This window comes from Chiloscyllium punctatum, chromosome X (assembly GCF_047496795.1).
Source record: "Chiloscyllium punctatum isolate Juve2018m chromosome X, sChiPun1.3, whole genome shotgun sequence".
NCBI classification, from domain to species: domain Eukaryota; kingdom Metazoa; phylum Chordata; class Chondrichthyes; order Orectolobiformes; family Hemiscylliidae; genus Chiloscyllium; species Chiloscyllium punctatum.
This window is the reverse complement of record NC_092791.1, coordinates 8,937,721-8,956,613: the sequence shown is the minus strand read 5'-3', so window position 1 is coordinate 8,956,613 and position 18,893 is coordinate 8,937,721. Positions and strand designations below refer to the sequence as shown.

The window sequence follows — 18,893 nt, the reverse complement described above, 5'->3', positions numbered from 1 at the left end:
GGCCTGTCCCTGTTCTGTACAGTTGTGTTCTGTGGATAGGTACAAATTCTGGCCTTGCCAGCAATGCCTACATTCCATGAAAGTATTTAAACAAGAGGAAAAAAATCAGCCATCCAACTTCTGCGACCCAAATGTATCAGTTGCTGCAAGCCACTAACACCCCACAATCTGCTCCTATCACAATAGCACATCGAGAACGAAGAAAAACAGATAAGGGTGCTATTAAGCAAATCCACTTAAGAGTGACAAAACAGAAGTCTTGTGAAGTACTGTCTCAAAAGCAAATGTCTGCCATTTTCCACACAAATAGCGATCATGACCCCAGAGACTGAATTGATTGGGACTCTCAGCACTGACCATGCTGGTGCATCAAATGAGAACCAGCATTTAATCACATCCCCATAAGTTAAGGGTTAGATACAGAACAATGCTCTTGCTACACTATAAACAGTCCCAAGACAGGGACATCAAGGGGATAAATACAGAGTAAAGCTCCCTCTACTCTTTTCAATTGTAAGTAAACTGAAAATAAAGCGCCCTCTACTCTTTTAAAGCCAAAGTAAAACTCTTTGCACACTGTTGCCAGCAATTACTCCCATGCCAGGATTAACAAAGCATTCTCTTCAGATTAAAGCCCCCTCTCGAACATGACCCCATCAAAAATAAATAATGGGATACATTCAAGTATCCTAAGAAAAATGGGGCAAGCAATAGTGTAGGCCCTTGAAATTGTTGGGGAGACTTTTATTTAAAAATTGGTTTATCAGCCAATGGTGGTGAGCCATTTTCTTGAATTACTGAGGTCCACTTAATGCGGGAGCTCGGAAGGAAACTCCAGGATTCTGATCCAGCAACAAAAAAGAAATGGCGCTCTAATTCCCACTCAGGTCGGGATGAGGGGAGAATTGGCAGGTGGTAGTGTTCACACACATCTGTTGCTCTTCACCTTCAAGGAGTAGGAAATAGCAGGTTTGGAAGGTGTCTGAAGGAGTGCTGCTGGATTGCTGCAGTGCATCTTGTAGATGGTACTTGCTGCTGCTAGTGTGCATATGTGGCGAAGGAAGTGACTGTTCAAGGCAGTGGATGTGGCAGCAGGCAAAAAGGGTGCATTGCCCTGAATAGTGTCAAGCTTCTTGAGTGTCTTTAGAGCTGCACTCAGCCAGTCAAGTGGGGAGTATTCCAACACACCCGATTTGTGCCTTGGAGATAGTGCGCATGCTGTGGTAAGTCATAATGGCTCAGTGGTTAGCACTGCTGCCTCACAGCACCAGGGACCTAGGTTTGATTCCAGCCTCGGGCAACTGTCTGTGTGGAGTGTGCATGTTCTCCCAGTGTCTGCGTGGGTTTCCTCAGGGTGCTCCAGTCTCCTCCCCCATCCTAAAATGTGCAGGTTAGGTGGATTGGCCACAATAAATTGTCCATAGTGTCCAGAGATGTACAGACTAGGAAGACTGGGGCATGGGAAATGTGGGTTTTCAGGGACCGAGTAGGAGTGTGCTGCCAAGGTCTGGGTGGACTTCTCTTCAAAATGTCAGTCTGGACTCAATGGGCCAAATGATGTGCTTCACACTGTAGGGATTCCATGAATCAAGAAATGGGTTTGTCGCTGCTGGATTCCTAGTCTCTGACCAATCCTTGTAGCCACTATGTTTATGTGGCTAGTTCAGTTCATTTTCTGGTCAATGGTCACCCCGAGGATGTTGTTAGTACAGAATTTAGCTAGTTGGTGTCATTGAAAGCTAAGGGGCAATGGTTAGATTCTCTGCTGTTATTTGTCATTTATCAGCCCAAGCCTGAAAATTGTCCAGGTCTTGCTGCATATGAATATGAGGTGTTCGGGATGGAACAGAACACAGAAATTATCAGCAAACATCCCCACTTAGGAAATTGTGTTGAAGGTAAGGTCATTGATGAAGCAGATGAATCTGGTTTAATCTAGAATACTACCCTGAAGAATTTCCTTAGGCTGACAGGACTGGTTGCCTAACAACCACAAACATCCTTCTACTCAGAATGACTCAGAAAAGTGGAGAATTTTCCTCTGATTCCCATCCAACTTTACTCATGCTCCTTGATGCTACCTACCTCTTGCTCAAGTGCTGCTTTGATGTCAAAGGAGAACTGGAGAGCACTCATTTATAAACTCTGTTTGTGGAATCTTTGATGAACAAATAGACAAGACAACGCGAATCACTGCACTTGAAAGCAATTCACTATGCATGAAACAGTTTGAGATATTTCAGAAAGAGATAATGTTCTGCATAAATAATTATTGCTGTAACAGCTTCCGCTGTAATAAGAACAGAGCAAAGACATTTCAGGTAGATTACTTTCAATCTCAATTTTTCTGTATTACTCACTTCCCATCATCTGCATGGTAGGCAACAGAATGTGGAAGCCATCCTGGCTGATGATCCAGCTTGTAATACTGAGGGACTAATCCTACTGCAATGGTCCCTCTTACACCAGTATCCACTATGCATACCTACATGGAGGAAAAATAGGTCATACTTCATTAACTAACGAGCACACTTCTGCAATATCATATTTTTCAAAAATATCCATGTCAGGTCTGTACTCTATAGAATTTAGAAGGATGAGCCATAGAAGTCCACAGCTTGCAAACAGGCCCTTCGGCCCAACTTGCCTATGCTGCCCAGTTTTCACAATTTAAACAAGTCCCTTTTGCCTGCATTTCAGCCATGTCCCTCCATACCTATCCCATCCATGTACCTAAGGAGAGGGAAATCTCATTGAAACTTCTGGAATACTAAGAGGCCTAGATACAGTGGGAACCGAGAGCCAGACTGAAAGTGAAAGGCTAACCCTTTAGAACTGGGATAAGGAAGAATTTCTTCAGCGAGAGGGTGGTTAATCTGTGGAACGCATTGTCACAGAAAACCATGGAAGCCAAGTCATTAAGTGCAATTAACGTAGAACATAAAACAGTATAACAGTATATAGCTCAGGAACAGGTCAGCTGATCATGGCCTGTACCAACCATAACGCTATTCTAAGGTAATCCCACCTGCCTGGTCTGTATTCCTCTATTCGCTGCCTGTTCACGTGTCTGCCTCTTTTGCTACCATATTGGCTCCTACCACTTCCACTGACAGCACCTTCCAGGCACCTACTAACATCCAAGTAAAAACACTTACGTTGCATATCTCCCCTAAACTTTCCCCCACCCACCTCTCCTCATCTTAAAGCTATGCCTTCTAGTCTTTGACATTTCCACCCTGAAAAAGAGACTTTGACTATCCAACCTAACCATGTATCTCATAATTTTATACTTATATCCAGTCACCCCACAGCCTTTGATGCCATGGGAAAACAAAATCCACATTTGTCCAAAACAAGCAAAGTTAATTCAACCTCTCCTTTACAGTTAATACACTTTAATCCAGGCAACACTTTCACAAACTAACTTTTAAAAAATTGAAAGAACTGGAAAGCTGAAACAAAAACAGAAATTGCTGGAAAAGCTCAGGTCTGACGGCATCTGTGGAGAGAAATCACAGTTGATGTTTTGGGTCCAGTGACCCTTCTTCACAATTTTCTCAACCTCCCCTGCCACCTCCAACAACTTGTACACATGTTTCATCAGGTCCCTCTGCTCCTCAAACGCTTTAGAATATGTTATTTTGTACTATTGTTCCCCATTCTTCCAGCGCTAAATTTTGTCTGCCATGCATTTGCTCTTTCCACCAAGCTATTCATGTCTTGAAATCCACCACTATCCACTTCCCTGTTCACAGGATTTGCAAATTGTACGTAATTGACAAATTTTGAAATGTGCCTTGCGTACCCAAATCCAAGTCATGAATATATATCAAGAAAAGTATGCAACCTAACACCGACCCCTTGGGATACCCGACTGTTCACCACGAGGAAAGCTAACAATGTTATAATTTACTGGGAGGAGAATTGAATACAAAAGTAGAGAGGTTATACTTCAATTATACAGGAAACTAGAGTATATCACATCGAGAGTAGTGCGTATAGAATTAGTCTCCTTATTTAAGGAAGGATGGAGATGTTTTGGAAACATTTTAGGGAAGATTTACCTGATTAATATCTGGAATGGGTGGGTCATCTCATGAGGAAACAGTTGGACAGGCTGGGCTTGTCTCCACTGGAGTTTAGAAGAGTAAGAAATTACTTGATTGAAACATACAAGGCCCTGTGGGTTGTGACAAAGCAGATGCGGAAAGAATCTAGTACAAGGGGTTGCTGTTTAAAGCTTAGGGACTGCCCGTTTAAAAAGGAGATGAGCCAAATTATTTTCTCTCAGAGGGTCATGAGTCACTGGAACTGCTCCATCACCTTTTCAGGAAGACAGAGTCCTTAAATATTTTTTAAGGCAGAGGTGGAGATTCTTAATGAGCAAAAGGGTGAAAAGTAATCACCAGGAACATGGATTTGAGGTTACACTCAGATCAGCCATGATCTTAATAAATGGTAGAGCAGGCTGGCAGGGCCAAACGGCCTACTCAGGCTCCTTGTTTATGTGTACATAATACTCTCAGTTTCCTGCCATTCAAACAATGCTGTGTCCATGTTGCAACTATTCCTTTAATTCTATGGTCTTCAGCTTTGCTGACAAGTCTATCAGACAGCACTGCATCTGATGCCTTTTGGAAGGTCATGCAGACTACACCAACCATGTTGTGTACACCAAATCATTCCCCATCACCTCACCAAAAACTCAATCAGGTAAGTCCATTCCTATGTTGGAATTTCTCAATTAATCCACATCATAGAGATGTACAGCACAGAAACAGACCCTTCGGTCCAACTCATCCATGCCGACCAGATATCCCAACCCAATCTAGTCCCACCTGCCAGCACTCAGCCCATATCCCTCCAAACCCTTCCTATTCATATACCCATCCAAATGCCTCTTAAATGTTGCAATTGTACCAGCTTCCATCACTTCCTCTGGCAGCTCATTCCATACATGTATCACCCTCTGCATGAAAAGGTTGCCCCTTAGGTCTCTTTTATATCTTTCCCCTCTCACCCTAAACCTATGCCCTCTAGTTCTGGACTCCCCGATCCCAGGGAAGAGACTATTTATCCTATCCATGCTCATGATTTTATAAACCTCCATAAGGTCGCCCCTCAGCCTCCGACACCCCAGGGAAAGCAGCCCCAGCCTATTCAACCTCTCCTTATAGCTCACATCCTCCAACCCTGGCAACATCCTTGTAAATCTTTTCTGAATCCTTTCAAGTTTCACAACATCCTTCCAATCGGAAGGAGACCAGAATTGCACACAATATTCCAAAATGAATAGGATAAACTGGCAAAGTCTTTTCCTTGGGGTCAGGGAGTCCAGAACTAGAGGGCATAGGTTTTGGGTGAGAGGGGAAAGATATAAAAGAGACCTAAGGGGCAACTTTTTCACAGTTGGAAACAGATTGGAGGGATATGGGCCTTGAGCTGGCAGGTGGGACTAGGTTGAGTTGGGATATCTGGTCGGCATGGACGGGTTGGACCGAAGGGTCTGTTTCCATGCTGTACATCTCTATGACTCTAAGTGGCCGAACCAATGTTCTGTACAGCGGCAAAATGACCTCCCAACTCCTGTATCCAATACTCTGACCAATAATGAAAGTATGCCAAACACCTTCTTCACTATCCTATCTACCTGTGACTCCACTTTCAAGAAGCTATGAACCTGCACTCCAAGGTCTCTTTGTTCAGCAACACTCCCTAGGACCTTACCATTAAGTGTAGAAGTCCTGCTAAGATTTGCTTTCCCAAAATGCAGCACCTCGCATTCCAAGTGACTTCTAGATTTGTTCTGGATTCTTATTTCTAAAAGTATTTCCACTACCGAAGTTAACTGACTGGCCTGTAGCTGTTGGATTTATCCTTGCACCCTTTTTGAACAAGGGTACAAAACTTACAGATCACTGGACTACTTCCATATCAATTAAGAATTGAAAGATTATAGCTAGTTACCTCTGCATCCTCCATCCTTAGTTCTTTAGATGCAACTGTTCAGGTCCTGGTTATTTATCAACTACTGCAATTTTCCTAATATCACCTTTTTATCAATTTTTAGCCCATTCAGTGTCTCAACTTCGACTGAAATTTTAGCAGTGTGTTTCCTTATTTCCCCATGATCAATTGTCCAGTCACACCCTCCAAGGGCCCAATGCTCACTTTAGCAACTCTTTTCCATTTTATATATATTTGTTGGGGTCTGAAAGTGTAGGTTTTTAGATTTCTTGCTAGTTTCTTCTCATTACTCTAACTTTTCTCTCTTCATTATTTTCTGAGTCATCCTTTAGTCGTTTCTAAAGTGTTCCCATTCTTTAAACCGAAAACCACTAACCTTCACCAGAATGTGCACCTCTCTTTTTTTTAAATTTGACAGCTCCTGAACTTACTTAGTAACCATCCTTCTCAGAGCCTTTCTTCCTCCATGGAATACACTTCTGTTGATCACATGTCTATCTGGTCACCATGCACTCAAAATATGCAGGCAGAAAAGTGTCAAGGAGGATCAAGTATGAAGTGCAAAGATCAAATGCAAGGGTACAGCACACTCTCCAGCCACTATTTGGCTTTGAATACTTGAGGGTGATGGTTCCTGAGGAGTGCAGTCAAAGCCAAGCCCTCCGCATCATGGTTGGCTCAGCTGTACAGGGAGCATGAGGAAGTTTCAAAAATCAACAGTGACAGGCATTTCATTATAGGGGAACGGACATTTATTTCTGCAGACGCAGATATAACTTCAAGATGGTGTGCTGTCTCCCTGGTTTCAGCGTCAATGCAGGGCACCCAGATAGAAACAGCGAACAGCCAGAAGTTGTGGTCCATGCCCGTACCAATAATATGGGTAAAAATAAAGGGATAAGGTTTTACAGTCAGTTTAGGGAGCGAAGAAAGTATTTGGCAAGCGGAACCTCAAAACAGTAGCGATCTCCATATTATACACATTACCACGCACTCATAAGCACAGAAATAGGAGAATCAAGCAAATAGATGTGGAATTACTACATGCGAGGGTACATAAAAGGCAAGAGAACAGCACAAAGTCAAAATGCTAATTTGATGTGCTGGTGCAGACATAATAGTCCTTCTTCTATGCCATAAGGCCAACACGGTGGTTCAGTGGTTAGCCTTGCTGCTTCATAGCACCAGGAAGGTGGGTTCAATTCAACCTTGGGCAACTGCATGAAATTTGCACATTCTCCCAGTTTCTGCCAAGTGCTCTGGTTTCCTCCCACAGTCCAAAGATTTGCAGGTAGGTGGATTGGCCATGGTTAATGTAAGGTTATGGGGATAGGGTGGGATGCTTTTTGGAGGGTCAGTGTAGACTTGATGAATCAAATGGCCTCTATCTGTACTCGGGATTCTATGATAACACTTCTGTGATTCTGTGACATGTATGACATACATTTCTGATTGTGAAGGGCTTAAATTAATTTGGTAGAGGAAATACGAGTAGAAATCCCGATATCTCTGTCCTAAAAGGACAACCCCTCAGTTTAAGAATAGTGTTCCCTACTTCTGGACTAACCCACCCATATCCAATCTGTCAAGATTACTCAATTTTGAGTCAAATCACCGTTTGCTTTCACTGGAATTCAGAAGACCAAATCCACTCTGTCCAGTCTTTCTTCACAAGGCAACCTGGTTTTCCAGGTATCAATCGAGTAAATGTCCTCTGAACTGGCTACATCACGTATATATCCTTCCTTGAACAAGGAGATCAAAAATGTCTAAGTATGCAAGATATGGTCTCACCAATACCCTGTGTAACTGAAGCATAACATCCTTTCCTCATTTCCTCTCATAATAAAAGATTACATTCCATTAGCTTTCTAAATCTCTTACTGTCCACTACTTTTTGTGACTCTTGCCCAGAATACCTAAATCCCTTTGCACCTCAGAATTCTTCAGTCATTCTCTGATTAAGTCTTGTTTTTCCTTCTTCCTGCCAAAGTGAATAACTTCACATTTTACCACATGATACTTCACCACATAATAGATTCTCGCATTCACTTAACCTATGTAAATCAATCTGCATCCATCTTTGCAAGGTACTTCCCTACCTATTTTCATGTAATTTATACATTTGTTACCACCTTGCCTTCAGTCCTATCATCTAAGTCATGATATAACTTCAAAAACAATGAGGTCACAGTACAGACACTTTATGGGACCCTACTCGTCACATCCTACAATTTGGAAAAGACCTATTTTGTGCATCCTGTTGGTTAAATGCTAGCTAGCTAATCTTTTTATCCCTGCTAACATTTTACCCCTTACATCATGGGCTCATACTTTGTAAAATAACTTTTGAGATTGAACCTCATTAAATGCCTTCTGAAAATCCAAGTCCTGCACATCAGCAGGCACCTTTTATTCACAGTGCATGTTACTGCTTTAAAGAATTCCAATAAATTGGTTAAACATGATTTCTCCATCACAAAACCACACCGACTCCTTCTAATTTCCATATGTTTCTCCAAATGTCTAGCTAATGACCTGTTCCAACACCTTCCACTTCACAGACATCAAGGTAACCAGCCTATAGTTCTGCTTTCTGTCTCTTTTCATTCTTGAATAAAGGGGTTACACTTGCTGTTAAGAGTCTATCAGGACCTATTCAGCATCTCATGAATTTTGGAAAATTAACAGAAATGCATCTAATAGCTCATTAGCCAATTCTTTTGAGACCCAAAGATTAAGTCTATCCAGACCTGGAGACTTATGAACCCACAGTTCCATCTGCTTTCTCAATTTTGCATCCTGAGTGATTATTATTTCACCAAACTCCTTGGGTGCCGCTGGCTGGGCCAACATTTCTTGCCCATCCCTGATGGTGGTGAGCTGCCTGCTTGAACTGCTGCAGTTCCTGTGCTGTAGGCAGACCCACAATGTCATTAAGGAAGGAATTCCAGGATTTTGACCCAGCAATGAAAGATTGGTAATATTTTTCCAAGTCAGGATGGTGAATGACTTGGAAGGGAACTTGAAGATGGTGGTGTCCCCATGTATCTGCTGCTCTTGTCCTTCTAAATGGAGCTGTCTAAGGATCTTTGGAGAATTTTTGCAGGGCACCTTGCCAATAGCTGTTGCTACTCAGCATCGGCGGAGGAGAGAGTGGATGTTTGTGGATGTGGTGGCAGTCAAGTGGATGGTGTCAAATTTCTTGAGCATTGCTGGTGCTGCATTCACCTAGACAAATGGGGAGTATTCCATCATACTCCGGGTTTGTGCCTGATTTATAGTTATTACTGGTTTTTTTGTAACCTCTGTAGTGAAAACAGAAACAAAACATTTATTCATTATACACCCTATTTCTTTCTTTTAGAAATGTAGAAAATCGAAGGAGTAGGTCATTGGCTCTTGGGGCCTGCTTCACCATTCAACATGATCATTGTTGATCATCCAACTCAATATCCTGAACTCTATCATGAAAACATCCAATGTTTTGGTGTCAACCGCTTTCTGTGGCCTAGAATTCCACAGGCTCACCATTCTCTCTGGGTGAAGACATTTTTCATATCAGCCCTAAATGGTCGACCCCATATCTTTAGACAGTGACCTCTGGTTCTGGATGCCCCAAACTAACGGGAACATTCTTCCTGTGTTTACCCTGGCTAGCCCTGTTCGAATTTATAGGTTTCCATGAGATCCTCCTCATTTTTATAAACTCCAGTGAATATAGTTCATACCAACCCAGTTTCTCTTCATACATCAGTCCTGCCATGCCAGAAATCAGTCTGGTAAACATTTGTTGCACTCCCTCCACAGCCAGAAAACCCTTCCTCAGATATGGAGACCAAAACTGCACACAATTCTCCAGATGTCATCATAGACCTCGACAATTGAGTAATTGCTCTGCTCCTGCATTTGAATCCTCTCGTTAGGAGGATCAACATACTATTTGCCTTCTTCACTGCCTACTGCACCTGCATGCTTACTTTTAGTGACTGGCGTACAAGTCCAGAGAGATAACATCCATTGGCTCTCCTGGTCTAACCTGCTCATCAGCTCCTCAAAGAATTCTTACACATTTGTCAGGTATGACCTCCCCTGAAGAAACCATGCTGACTTGGCCCTATTTTATTATGCACTTCCAAGTACTCAGAAATCCCATCCTTCACAATGGACTCCAAAATCTTACTAACGACTGAGGTCAGGCTAATTGGCTTATAATTTCCTGTCTTACTCCCTTCTTAAACCCGGGAGGGTGGGGGGGTTACATCAGCAATTTTCCAGTCCTCAGGGGCTCCCCCTGACTCCAGTGATACCTGAAACATCACTAATAAAGGCTCCACTATCTCTTCAGCTGACTCCTTCACAGACTTGAAACGTGAAAGGGTTCAGAAAGGATCTACAAGGATGTTAAAACCATAAGACCACAGGAGCAGAAATTAGGCTAGAGTTGAAGGAGTTGACCTACAGAGAGAGGCTGAATAGGCTGGGGTTATTTTCCCTGGAGCGTTGGAGAATGCAAGGTGACCTTATTGAAGTTTATAAAATTATGAGGGGCATGGATAGAGTGAGCAGTCTTTTCTCCAGGTTAAGGGGGTCCAAAACTAGAAGGCATGGGTTTAAGGTGAGAGAGGAGAGATATAAAAGGGACCTAAGTGGCAACTCTTTCACACAGAGGGTGGTGCATGTATTGAATGAGCTGTCAGTAGAGGCTGGTACATTTGCAGCATTTAAAAGGCATCTGGATGGGTATATGAATAGAAAGTGGTTAAGGGAAATGGGCCAAATGCTGGCAAATGAGACTAGTTCAATTTAGGATACCTGATCGGCATGGATGAGTTGGATCGAAGGGTCTGTTTCCGTGCTGTATATCTCTATGTGATGTCGGCAATATTGGTTGTGAAAGATTCACCTAGTAACAGTATTTTTCTATTAGAAAATGGCTGCCTGAATGAAATCCTAATGAAATACCTGAATGTTTTTCAGGAAGGCATATGGACTATCAAAGGAGCCAAGGCCAGCTTATACGTTAACCAGGAAACAATTCTCTGATTCTGCAAGTCCCTCCCAGTGCCATTTGCCTTAAGAACAAAAGTGAAGACAGAAATCATCAAACCAGTCCAGTCTGTGAAATCGGCAGCACCAGCTGATCGTGAAGCCTTTGTGGGAATTTTAAACAAACAGTAAACCACTTCTCACAGCTGGATAAATATAAATATAAATATAAATATAAATATAAAGAAAAAGCTGGCAAGGGGTTGTTCTTCACGAAGCTGGACATGAGCCCATTCGTATTTGCAATTGTACCAATACATAAGACGACCATATGGGGTATTGTCAGCCTGTGCAATTTTTCAGTGGAAGATGGAGAACATTTTACAAGGTCAACCCCAGGTTGCTATTTATCTAGATGACATACTATAACTGGGGAGGTCAATAAGGAGCACATCAAGAACTTGGATTGAACTGTTAGACATTTCGCCCAGGGCATGCATGTGCATTAGGAGGGTTCCAGACACCCAAGTGACCAACTTGGGCTACAGAGTCAACAAGACCAGGTTACACCCATTGGAAGATAAAGTGAGGGCTCCCACATCTGTACTTGAGCGTAGGTCTTTCCTTGGGCTGGTGAACTATTACAGCAAGTTCATACATAAGCTGGCCTCCATCCTGGCACCTATGCATTAACTCTTAAATAAGGGCCAGCCTTGGAAATGGTGGCATAGCCAAGCCATAGCTTTTAGGGAAGTGAAAAAACAGCTACCATCCTCTGAGGTGTGGCAAACTATAATCCCAAGCGAGCTCTGGCATTAACATGCAATGCCTCCCCATTCGGCATCGTGACAGTATGAGCTCACAGGTGGCCCAATGGAGAGGAAGGTCCAACATTGCCTCCATCCAGGATTTTGACTAATGCAGAGCATAAAGACACCCAAATAGACAGAGAAGGTTTGGCGGTCAGATTTGGAGTCAGACAATTCCCGCAATACATTTATAGATGTAAATTTGTAAGAACAATGGACCACAAACTCCTGCTAGGTCTAATTAAAACAGACAAGGCAGCGCTGCCCATTGCTTCAGGCCAAATTTAATCATGGGGTCTAACTTGAAGCGTGTACAATTACAAGTTGGAACAGTGGTCGATAGGCCAAGTAGTAAATGTGGATGCCTTGAGCTGCCTCTCGCTGGCAGTTACACCATCAGTAGTACTGCCACTGGAAGAGTTTGTATTGTTTTAAAATTTTCTGGGCACACTTCCAGTGACAGCTGATAATATCAGACTTCGGATGCGGAAAGATCTGGTCCTAGCAAAACTGATGGTGATGGGGGCAAACCAAAACTGTCACAACCAACACTGAAACCTTTATGGACCTGGAGAGACCAGATCACAATAGAGGATTGCCCCAAGCAAAGATACTGGATGACCCTGGTGGAGTTCAGCCAAGGGTTTCCAAAATGAAAATGTTGGCGAGAGGTTATGTCTGATGGATAGAATTGGATACAGACATAGCTGCATTTGTGGGGCAGTACCCAGAATGCCAACAAGGATTAAAATTACTGCCAGCAGCTCCCCCACATTCATGGGAATGGCCGCGTAAACCCTGGACTCAGTTGCAGATTGACTACATAGGTCCTTTCATGGGCCTGAAGAGAATAATTTTCTTCTGACACAATCCGATCACAAGAGATGAGCTACTGTATGTTACATGCCACCCATATCAGAGGCAGAGTTGCAGGAACCTGACCCAGTGTTAAAATGCCTCAGAAGGAGCTACAAAAAAGAAAGAACTGGCCTATGGCCTCTGGCTCAGAGTGGGAGGGATGTAGTGATTTTAATGAGGTTAGCCGTGTGGACCTCATAGAATATGTGTTGCCTGATTGGACCAGATTGACAGCCCTAATCAGGGAGTCCTGGCTCACAGATATAAACAGGAGAAACAGACTGTTCACTCAGAGCTGGCTCTGTGTCAAGCACTCTCTACATGTAAATATAGGATGACTTGGTGATGAGATACTGGCCTCTGTGGACTTATTTCATCTTGAGTACGATGTACAGTTTTACTCGTTACCCAAGGAAGATACTGCAAAGGCTATGGGCCCTGATAACATTCTGACAATAGCACTGAAGATGTGTGCTCTAGAACTTGCCATTCACATAGCCACGCTGTTCCACTCCAGCTACAACACTGGCATCTACCAGATAATGGCTCCTGATCTCATCACAACATCAAGTCAAACATGGAAAAAAAAATCTGAACTCCAGAGAGGTGGTGAGAGTGACTGCCTTTGACATTAAGGCCACATTTGACCAAATGGGGCATAAAAGAGCCCGAACAAAACTATAATCAAAGGGAATCAGAGGAAAATGCTCCACTGGTTGAAGTCATACCTGGCAGAAAGGAAGGTTGTGATTGTTGAAGGTTAGTCATTTCAGTTTCCAGGATATCACTGCAGGAGTTCTTCAGGGTAGTATCCTAGACTCAATTATCTTCAGTGATTCGTCTATCAGATATGGGGATATTCACTGATGATTGTGTAACGTTCAACATCATTCGCAACTCCTCACATAATAAAAATGTCAAAAAGCAATATCCAAGAGGCAAGTAACACTTGAGCCACACAAATGCCAGACAATGATCAAAAGAGTATCTAACCTCCACACCTTGACATTCAATAGCATCACCTACACTGAATCCAGCAACATCATCATCCTGGGAGTTACCACTGACTAGAAACGGAATTGAATGAACAATGTAAATACTGTGGCTACAAGAATGAGTCAGAGGCTAGGATACCACAACAAGCAACTCACCTCCCAACTTCCCAAACCTTGTCCACAACCTTCAACGCACAGGTTAGGAATACTCTCCAATTGTCTGAATGGGTGCAGCTCCAACAGCATTCAAGAAGCTCGACACCATCCAGGACAAAAGAGCCCACTTGATTGGTCTACACCCACAACACTGACACTCCATAGCAGCAATGTGTATCATCTACAAGATGCACTGCAGAAATTCATCAAAGGTCCTCAGATAGCATCTTTCAAACCTACAACCTCTACCACCTCGAAGGGCAGCAGCCATCTACAAGTGCTACTCCAAGCCACACACCATCCTGATTTGGAAATACACCACCATTCCTTCAGCGTCAAATCAAAATCTGAGAACTCTCTTCTCAAAAGTACTGTTATTAGATTAGATTACTTAGGGCCTGTTTCCACACTCTTCGGCCCAATAAGTCTACACCGACCCTCCGAAGAGTAACCCACCCAGACCCGTTTCCCTACATTTACCCCTTCACCTAACACAACGGGCAATTTAGCATGGCCAATTCACCTAACCTGCACATCTTTGGACTGTGGGAGGAAACCGGAGCACCCGGAGGAAACCCACACAGACACGGGGAGAATGTGCAAACTCCACACAGACAGTTGCCTGGGGCGGGAATTGAACCTGGGTCTCTGGCGCTGTGAGGCAGCAGTGCTAACCACTGTGCCACCATGCCATCCATAACATGTGGGTGTTCTTACACTGCAAGGACTGCAGCAATTCAACAAGGCCACACATTACCGTCATCTCAAGGGTAAGGGAAACTAGGGTGAGTAATGATTACTGGTTCAGGCAGCAATGCCCACAACCCATAAATTAATATTTAAAAAGGATATACTTCAGCTTGCCTTGAGGGGAACGCAATGAAGAATCAGTGGCCTGACTCTTGGAAAGAGGAGGCTGGCCTATGATGAGAGGTTGCGTCAACTAGGCCTACATTCCCTGAAGTTTAGAAAAATGAGGGGTGGTTCAATTTAAATATCTAAAAAACCTGAAGAGGCTCAACAGCATCGATGCTCAGAAAATATTTTCCTAACTGAAGAATCTAGAGCATGGGATTACCCATGAAAAAGGGGTTGGCCACTTAGGACTGAGACGAGGAGAAATGACTTGAGGGCCGTAAATAGCTGTAATTCTCTATTCCAAAGAACTGTAGCTTACATATGGAGGATGTTCAAGATGAAGTGGAATGAAGCGATTTAAGAGATATGGAATAGTGCAAGAAGGTAAAGTTGAGGTGGAAGTTCAACCATGATCATGTTGAATGGCAGAGCAGGTTTAAAGGAGCAAATTGTTTACTGTAACAATAGGCAGTAGGCATTCAAATCCTCAAAGGAAAAAGGTAAGATCAAATGTCTCCATACACAGAACTTGAAAATTTTAGAGCAGTAACTAATGTGGCTTCAACAGATAAGATAGTGAAGGATATCAAAGGTAACATTGTCTATGAAAGCTGTGACTTCTGAAACCACATGGAGGTGATTATTCCCTTGTATGGTCTTATATCCATAGAAGAATAATTGGGAGATGCAAGGAAGGCAGAAAAATGTTTAGTTTGGAAATGGGCTCATTTCAGAACTTTTTGTGCTATAACATTGGTCTCCTGGTATTTCTTTTGTTGCTTTGAGGAATCAGGGAGGAATTTCACAATATTTTCCCTGAATTAGTTTCTTTTTTCCTCGTTTTTTTTGTCTCAACGAGGGGTTAATATTACGAGACTTTGCAGTAAGTAACAATCAGATAAAATGAACACTGATTAATTTAATATATTGCTCTCAGCATTCTAAGTGCCAGGTTGGCTCAGTGGTAGCATACACTTGAGTCAGAACATCATTCCAAGCCTCATTTCAGAGACTTGACATCATAATCTTAGGTAACACTTCAAAGCAGTTCTGAAGGAGCATTGTACTATGAATGGCACTGCTCTTTGGATGAATTGTTAACCTAAGGCCAAATCGGCCAAATCAGGGTGTAAAAGATCTTGCGGCAATATTGAAAAAAAAAAGGGACTTGTCCTGGTGGCCTATCACCCAAAATCAAATCGTAGATTAACCGGTTCATCTTCATTACTGTTTGTGGGACCTTTCAAGCTGCTCTGTTTACCAAAACAATTTTTTTCTCTTCATGCATAAGACTTCTAAAGATTATTCAAAACAACCTTTATATTAATATTCAAACACAGCCTCCAGATGACTAAAATGGTCATTTGTTGAACTTGAATGAAGCTGCAAATACCACTTGCTGTTATTTCATTTAGTTTGAATAAAAAGGATGTATTGACTCAATAGTAGGTCAAGGCCAAGTAATTTAAAACCCCTGCCTTTCCGTTTGATTCCATCTGCAGGTATACATGAGAAGCACCAGTTCTTGAGATCTGCTTAGCAAAACACACATGGGCAGGCCATCTGCTTAAAGGACAAGCCACTCTATTGACTTTTCTACAGTTATTTATAAAATTAACCAGTAAAATGATGTTTGCATGCACAAGAACCCATTGTGGACATAATCTTCACCTCAGACAGGAGTACTTGATTAGATTATATTACTTACAGTGTGCAAACAGGCCCTTCAGCCCAACAAGTCCACACCAACCCGCCGAAGAGCAACCCACCCAGACCCATTCCCCGACAAAGTACTCTTCAATTGTGACAAGTGACCTGAAAAGAATTTAAAGAACAGGGCAAGTCTGACTGCAGACATACTGCAGGGTCAACAATTTTGCTTTAACCACAGTTTAAAAGCTTGGTATTTCACAGCACCAGTCAGCTCCTTTAGATTCACCTACCTCAAAATAATGATTCTCCTTGGTCAAAGGACGAGGGGCCACGTAACAGCCAACTTCATCAGCGTTTCCATGATAACTGAAAGATTAGTGCCCAAAGAATCTGCATTAATGTATTTAATTTATACAGAACTTAATGTAATTTTAGCCAATGAGATGTAATCTATACCACTTCTGCGAGCTTGTCCATAATCTCTTTAACATCTAGTCTCACGATTGATTTTGACCATGTTAGCCACCTTTTTCCTCCAGCATGGAGGCAGGCCATTCAGCCCATTGAGTTTACATTGACCCTCCAAAGAGCATCCCATCCAGACCTATCCCAGCCTGCAACCCTACATTTCCCATTCCTAATCCACCTAGACTGCACATCCCTGGACACAATAGGCAATTTAGTATGTCCAATCTTCCTAACCTATACATCTTCGGACTGTGGGAGGCAACCGGAGATCCTGCGGAATCTCCACACAAACAACGGCTCAAGGGTGAAACCGAACCCATGTTCCTGGCGCTGTGAGGCAGCAATGCTAACCACTGAGCAATCTTGAGAAAGTGTAAATCTATATAATTGCAGTATGCACGAGTTTACAGAAAGGACACTTCCACAGAGAAATGGTTAAAAAATGGACTTCCAGCGTTTTTCTCACATACAGATCGCAGACCTTCACAGCATCCTAATAACTTCAAATGTAATCCCGAAGCCAAAACTACATTTAGGTCCAAAATCAAAAGAAAAAAGCTTGGATGAACAATAGCTCTGGCTCAATTTCTGTTTACTTCTCATAAATTTTTAATGAAAACTCTCCAGGATAAGCTGTTCAGACTTTCGACAGTGAAGCAAGTCACCTGCTCATATGTGCATATAGCTAAGCCACTCAGGTGAAGTAACAGAATTTTTAAAAAAGTGCGTCACTGGTTCCAATAATGTGCATAAAATTACCAATTCATTCTGCAGCAACTTTGCAATGACCTAGACCAAATTACATTTCGAGTCTTTCATCACAGACTACAGCATCTTTATCACTCATTCACATACTTATCAAAGTGCTTATTCAACAGGAAGCATTACCTTAGTATGTCTCCATCGACAAGAATGCGTTTGTACCTCTCTTGATGCCGTACTGCTCGTACTTCTCTTATTTCTCTTATTCGTCTCCTCCAATTTAAGAACCTGTAGTGTAAGTTGAAGTCCTCCATTTCCCACTACTGCAGTTCCTACAGGGAAAAGAAATCTTCAAAAGTTAAATTCACATTCTTAATCTTTTAGGTCTAATTGGTGGAGATTATTAAGCTTGGAGTTTTTAAACCTGGGCCAAATTTCTAACAAAACTGACAACTGACTCTGGAGTTTGAATTCAATCCCAGTTATGCAGCTTCACTGATGTCGTAATCAGTTAACTGCCACATTGATCAATCTTGGTAGTTTACAAACCTCATTGCCTGAATTTACTGCAGCTTAGAACTATGGGGCATTACTCTTCCCTTTATCATTATAGACAGATGTACCTGCAACATTAGTGACAACCAGGTCGCTTGCTCCCTCATCACCTGCCACAGGCCCAGTCTGGTGGATATGTACTTCAGGATTCAAACAGCAGTGATGCTCCCACTGTTGGTGATGAACCCATTTTGGGTGCTTCGGATGTTCAACATAGAGAAGTGTGGCCGGGCAGGTCACCCAAGACATCGGATTTATGATGAACTTCGATTTAGTGGCCATAAACTAAAATGTATGCTCGGAAAGGAAAGCCAGCCTGACTAACATGATGCCAATAAGCATCATGCAGAACTCAGACAGACTGCAGCTGCCCACAGACAGTGTACAAACAAACCTGATAGCTGCAGACTCTGCGATACACACTTGAAGTTGGACGTGAATGTGACAATGAAATGTTACCCTCAGGCCAGAAATATTGAGTTATTCGCCAGACACGGAGGCGCCTACCACTCTTATTTGGAGGAGGCGATGTGCAACCAGCACTTACCATAGCGCATATCTAAGGGCCACTCTGACATCAACGTACCTACAGCTACTTGGGGTCTGATTGATCAAGGTGATCGAACCTGATCAACCCATTGGCAGATTTTCAAGACTCTCCCAAAAGGGTGCAAAGACTTTGAAGGTGACATCTTGAAAAATGCCCATATTACAGAGGGGGAGGTGCTGGATGTTTTGAAATATATAAAAATGGATAAATCCCCAGGAACTGATCAGGTATACCCTAGAACTCTGTAGGAAGCTTGGGAAGTGATTGCTGGGCCCTTTGCTGGGATATTTGTATCATCGATAGTCACAGTTGAGGTGCCAGAAAACTAGA

General features: G+C 42.6%; 1 protein-coding gene across 4 annotated transcripts in view; it reads right to left on the bottom strand.

Annotated features, from left to right (window-relative positions):
- Positions 1-18,893, bottom strand: part of spryd3 (SPRY domain containing 3) — a 371,797-nt gene that overhangs the window by 331,082 nt on the left and 21,822 nt on the right. For all 4 annotated transcript variants that reach the window (XM_072567352.1, XM_072567351.1, XM_072567354.1 and 1 more), the window contains exons 2-4: positions 17,645-17,790; positions 16,579-16,654; positions 2,361-2,485 (exon numbers count right to left, since the gene is read on the bottom strand). In XM_072567352.1, the coding sequence (XP_072423453.1) occupies positions 2,361-2,485; positions 16,579-16,654; positions 17,645-17,772 (329 nt within the window). In that variant the 5' untranslated portion in view covers positions 17,773-17,790. The remainder of the gene's footprint in view (positions 1-2,360; positions 2,486-16,578; positions 16,655-17,644; positions 17,791-18,893) is intronic.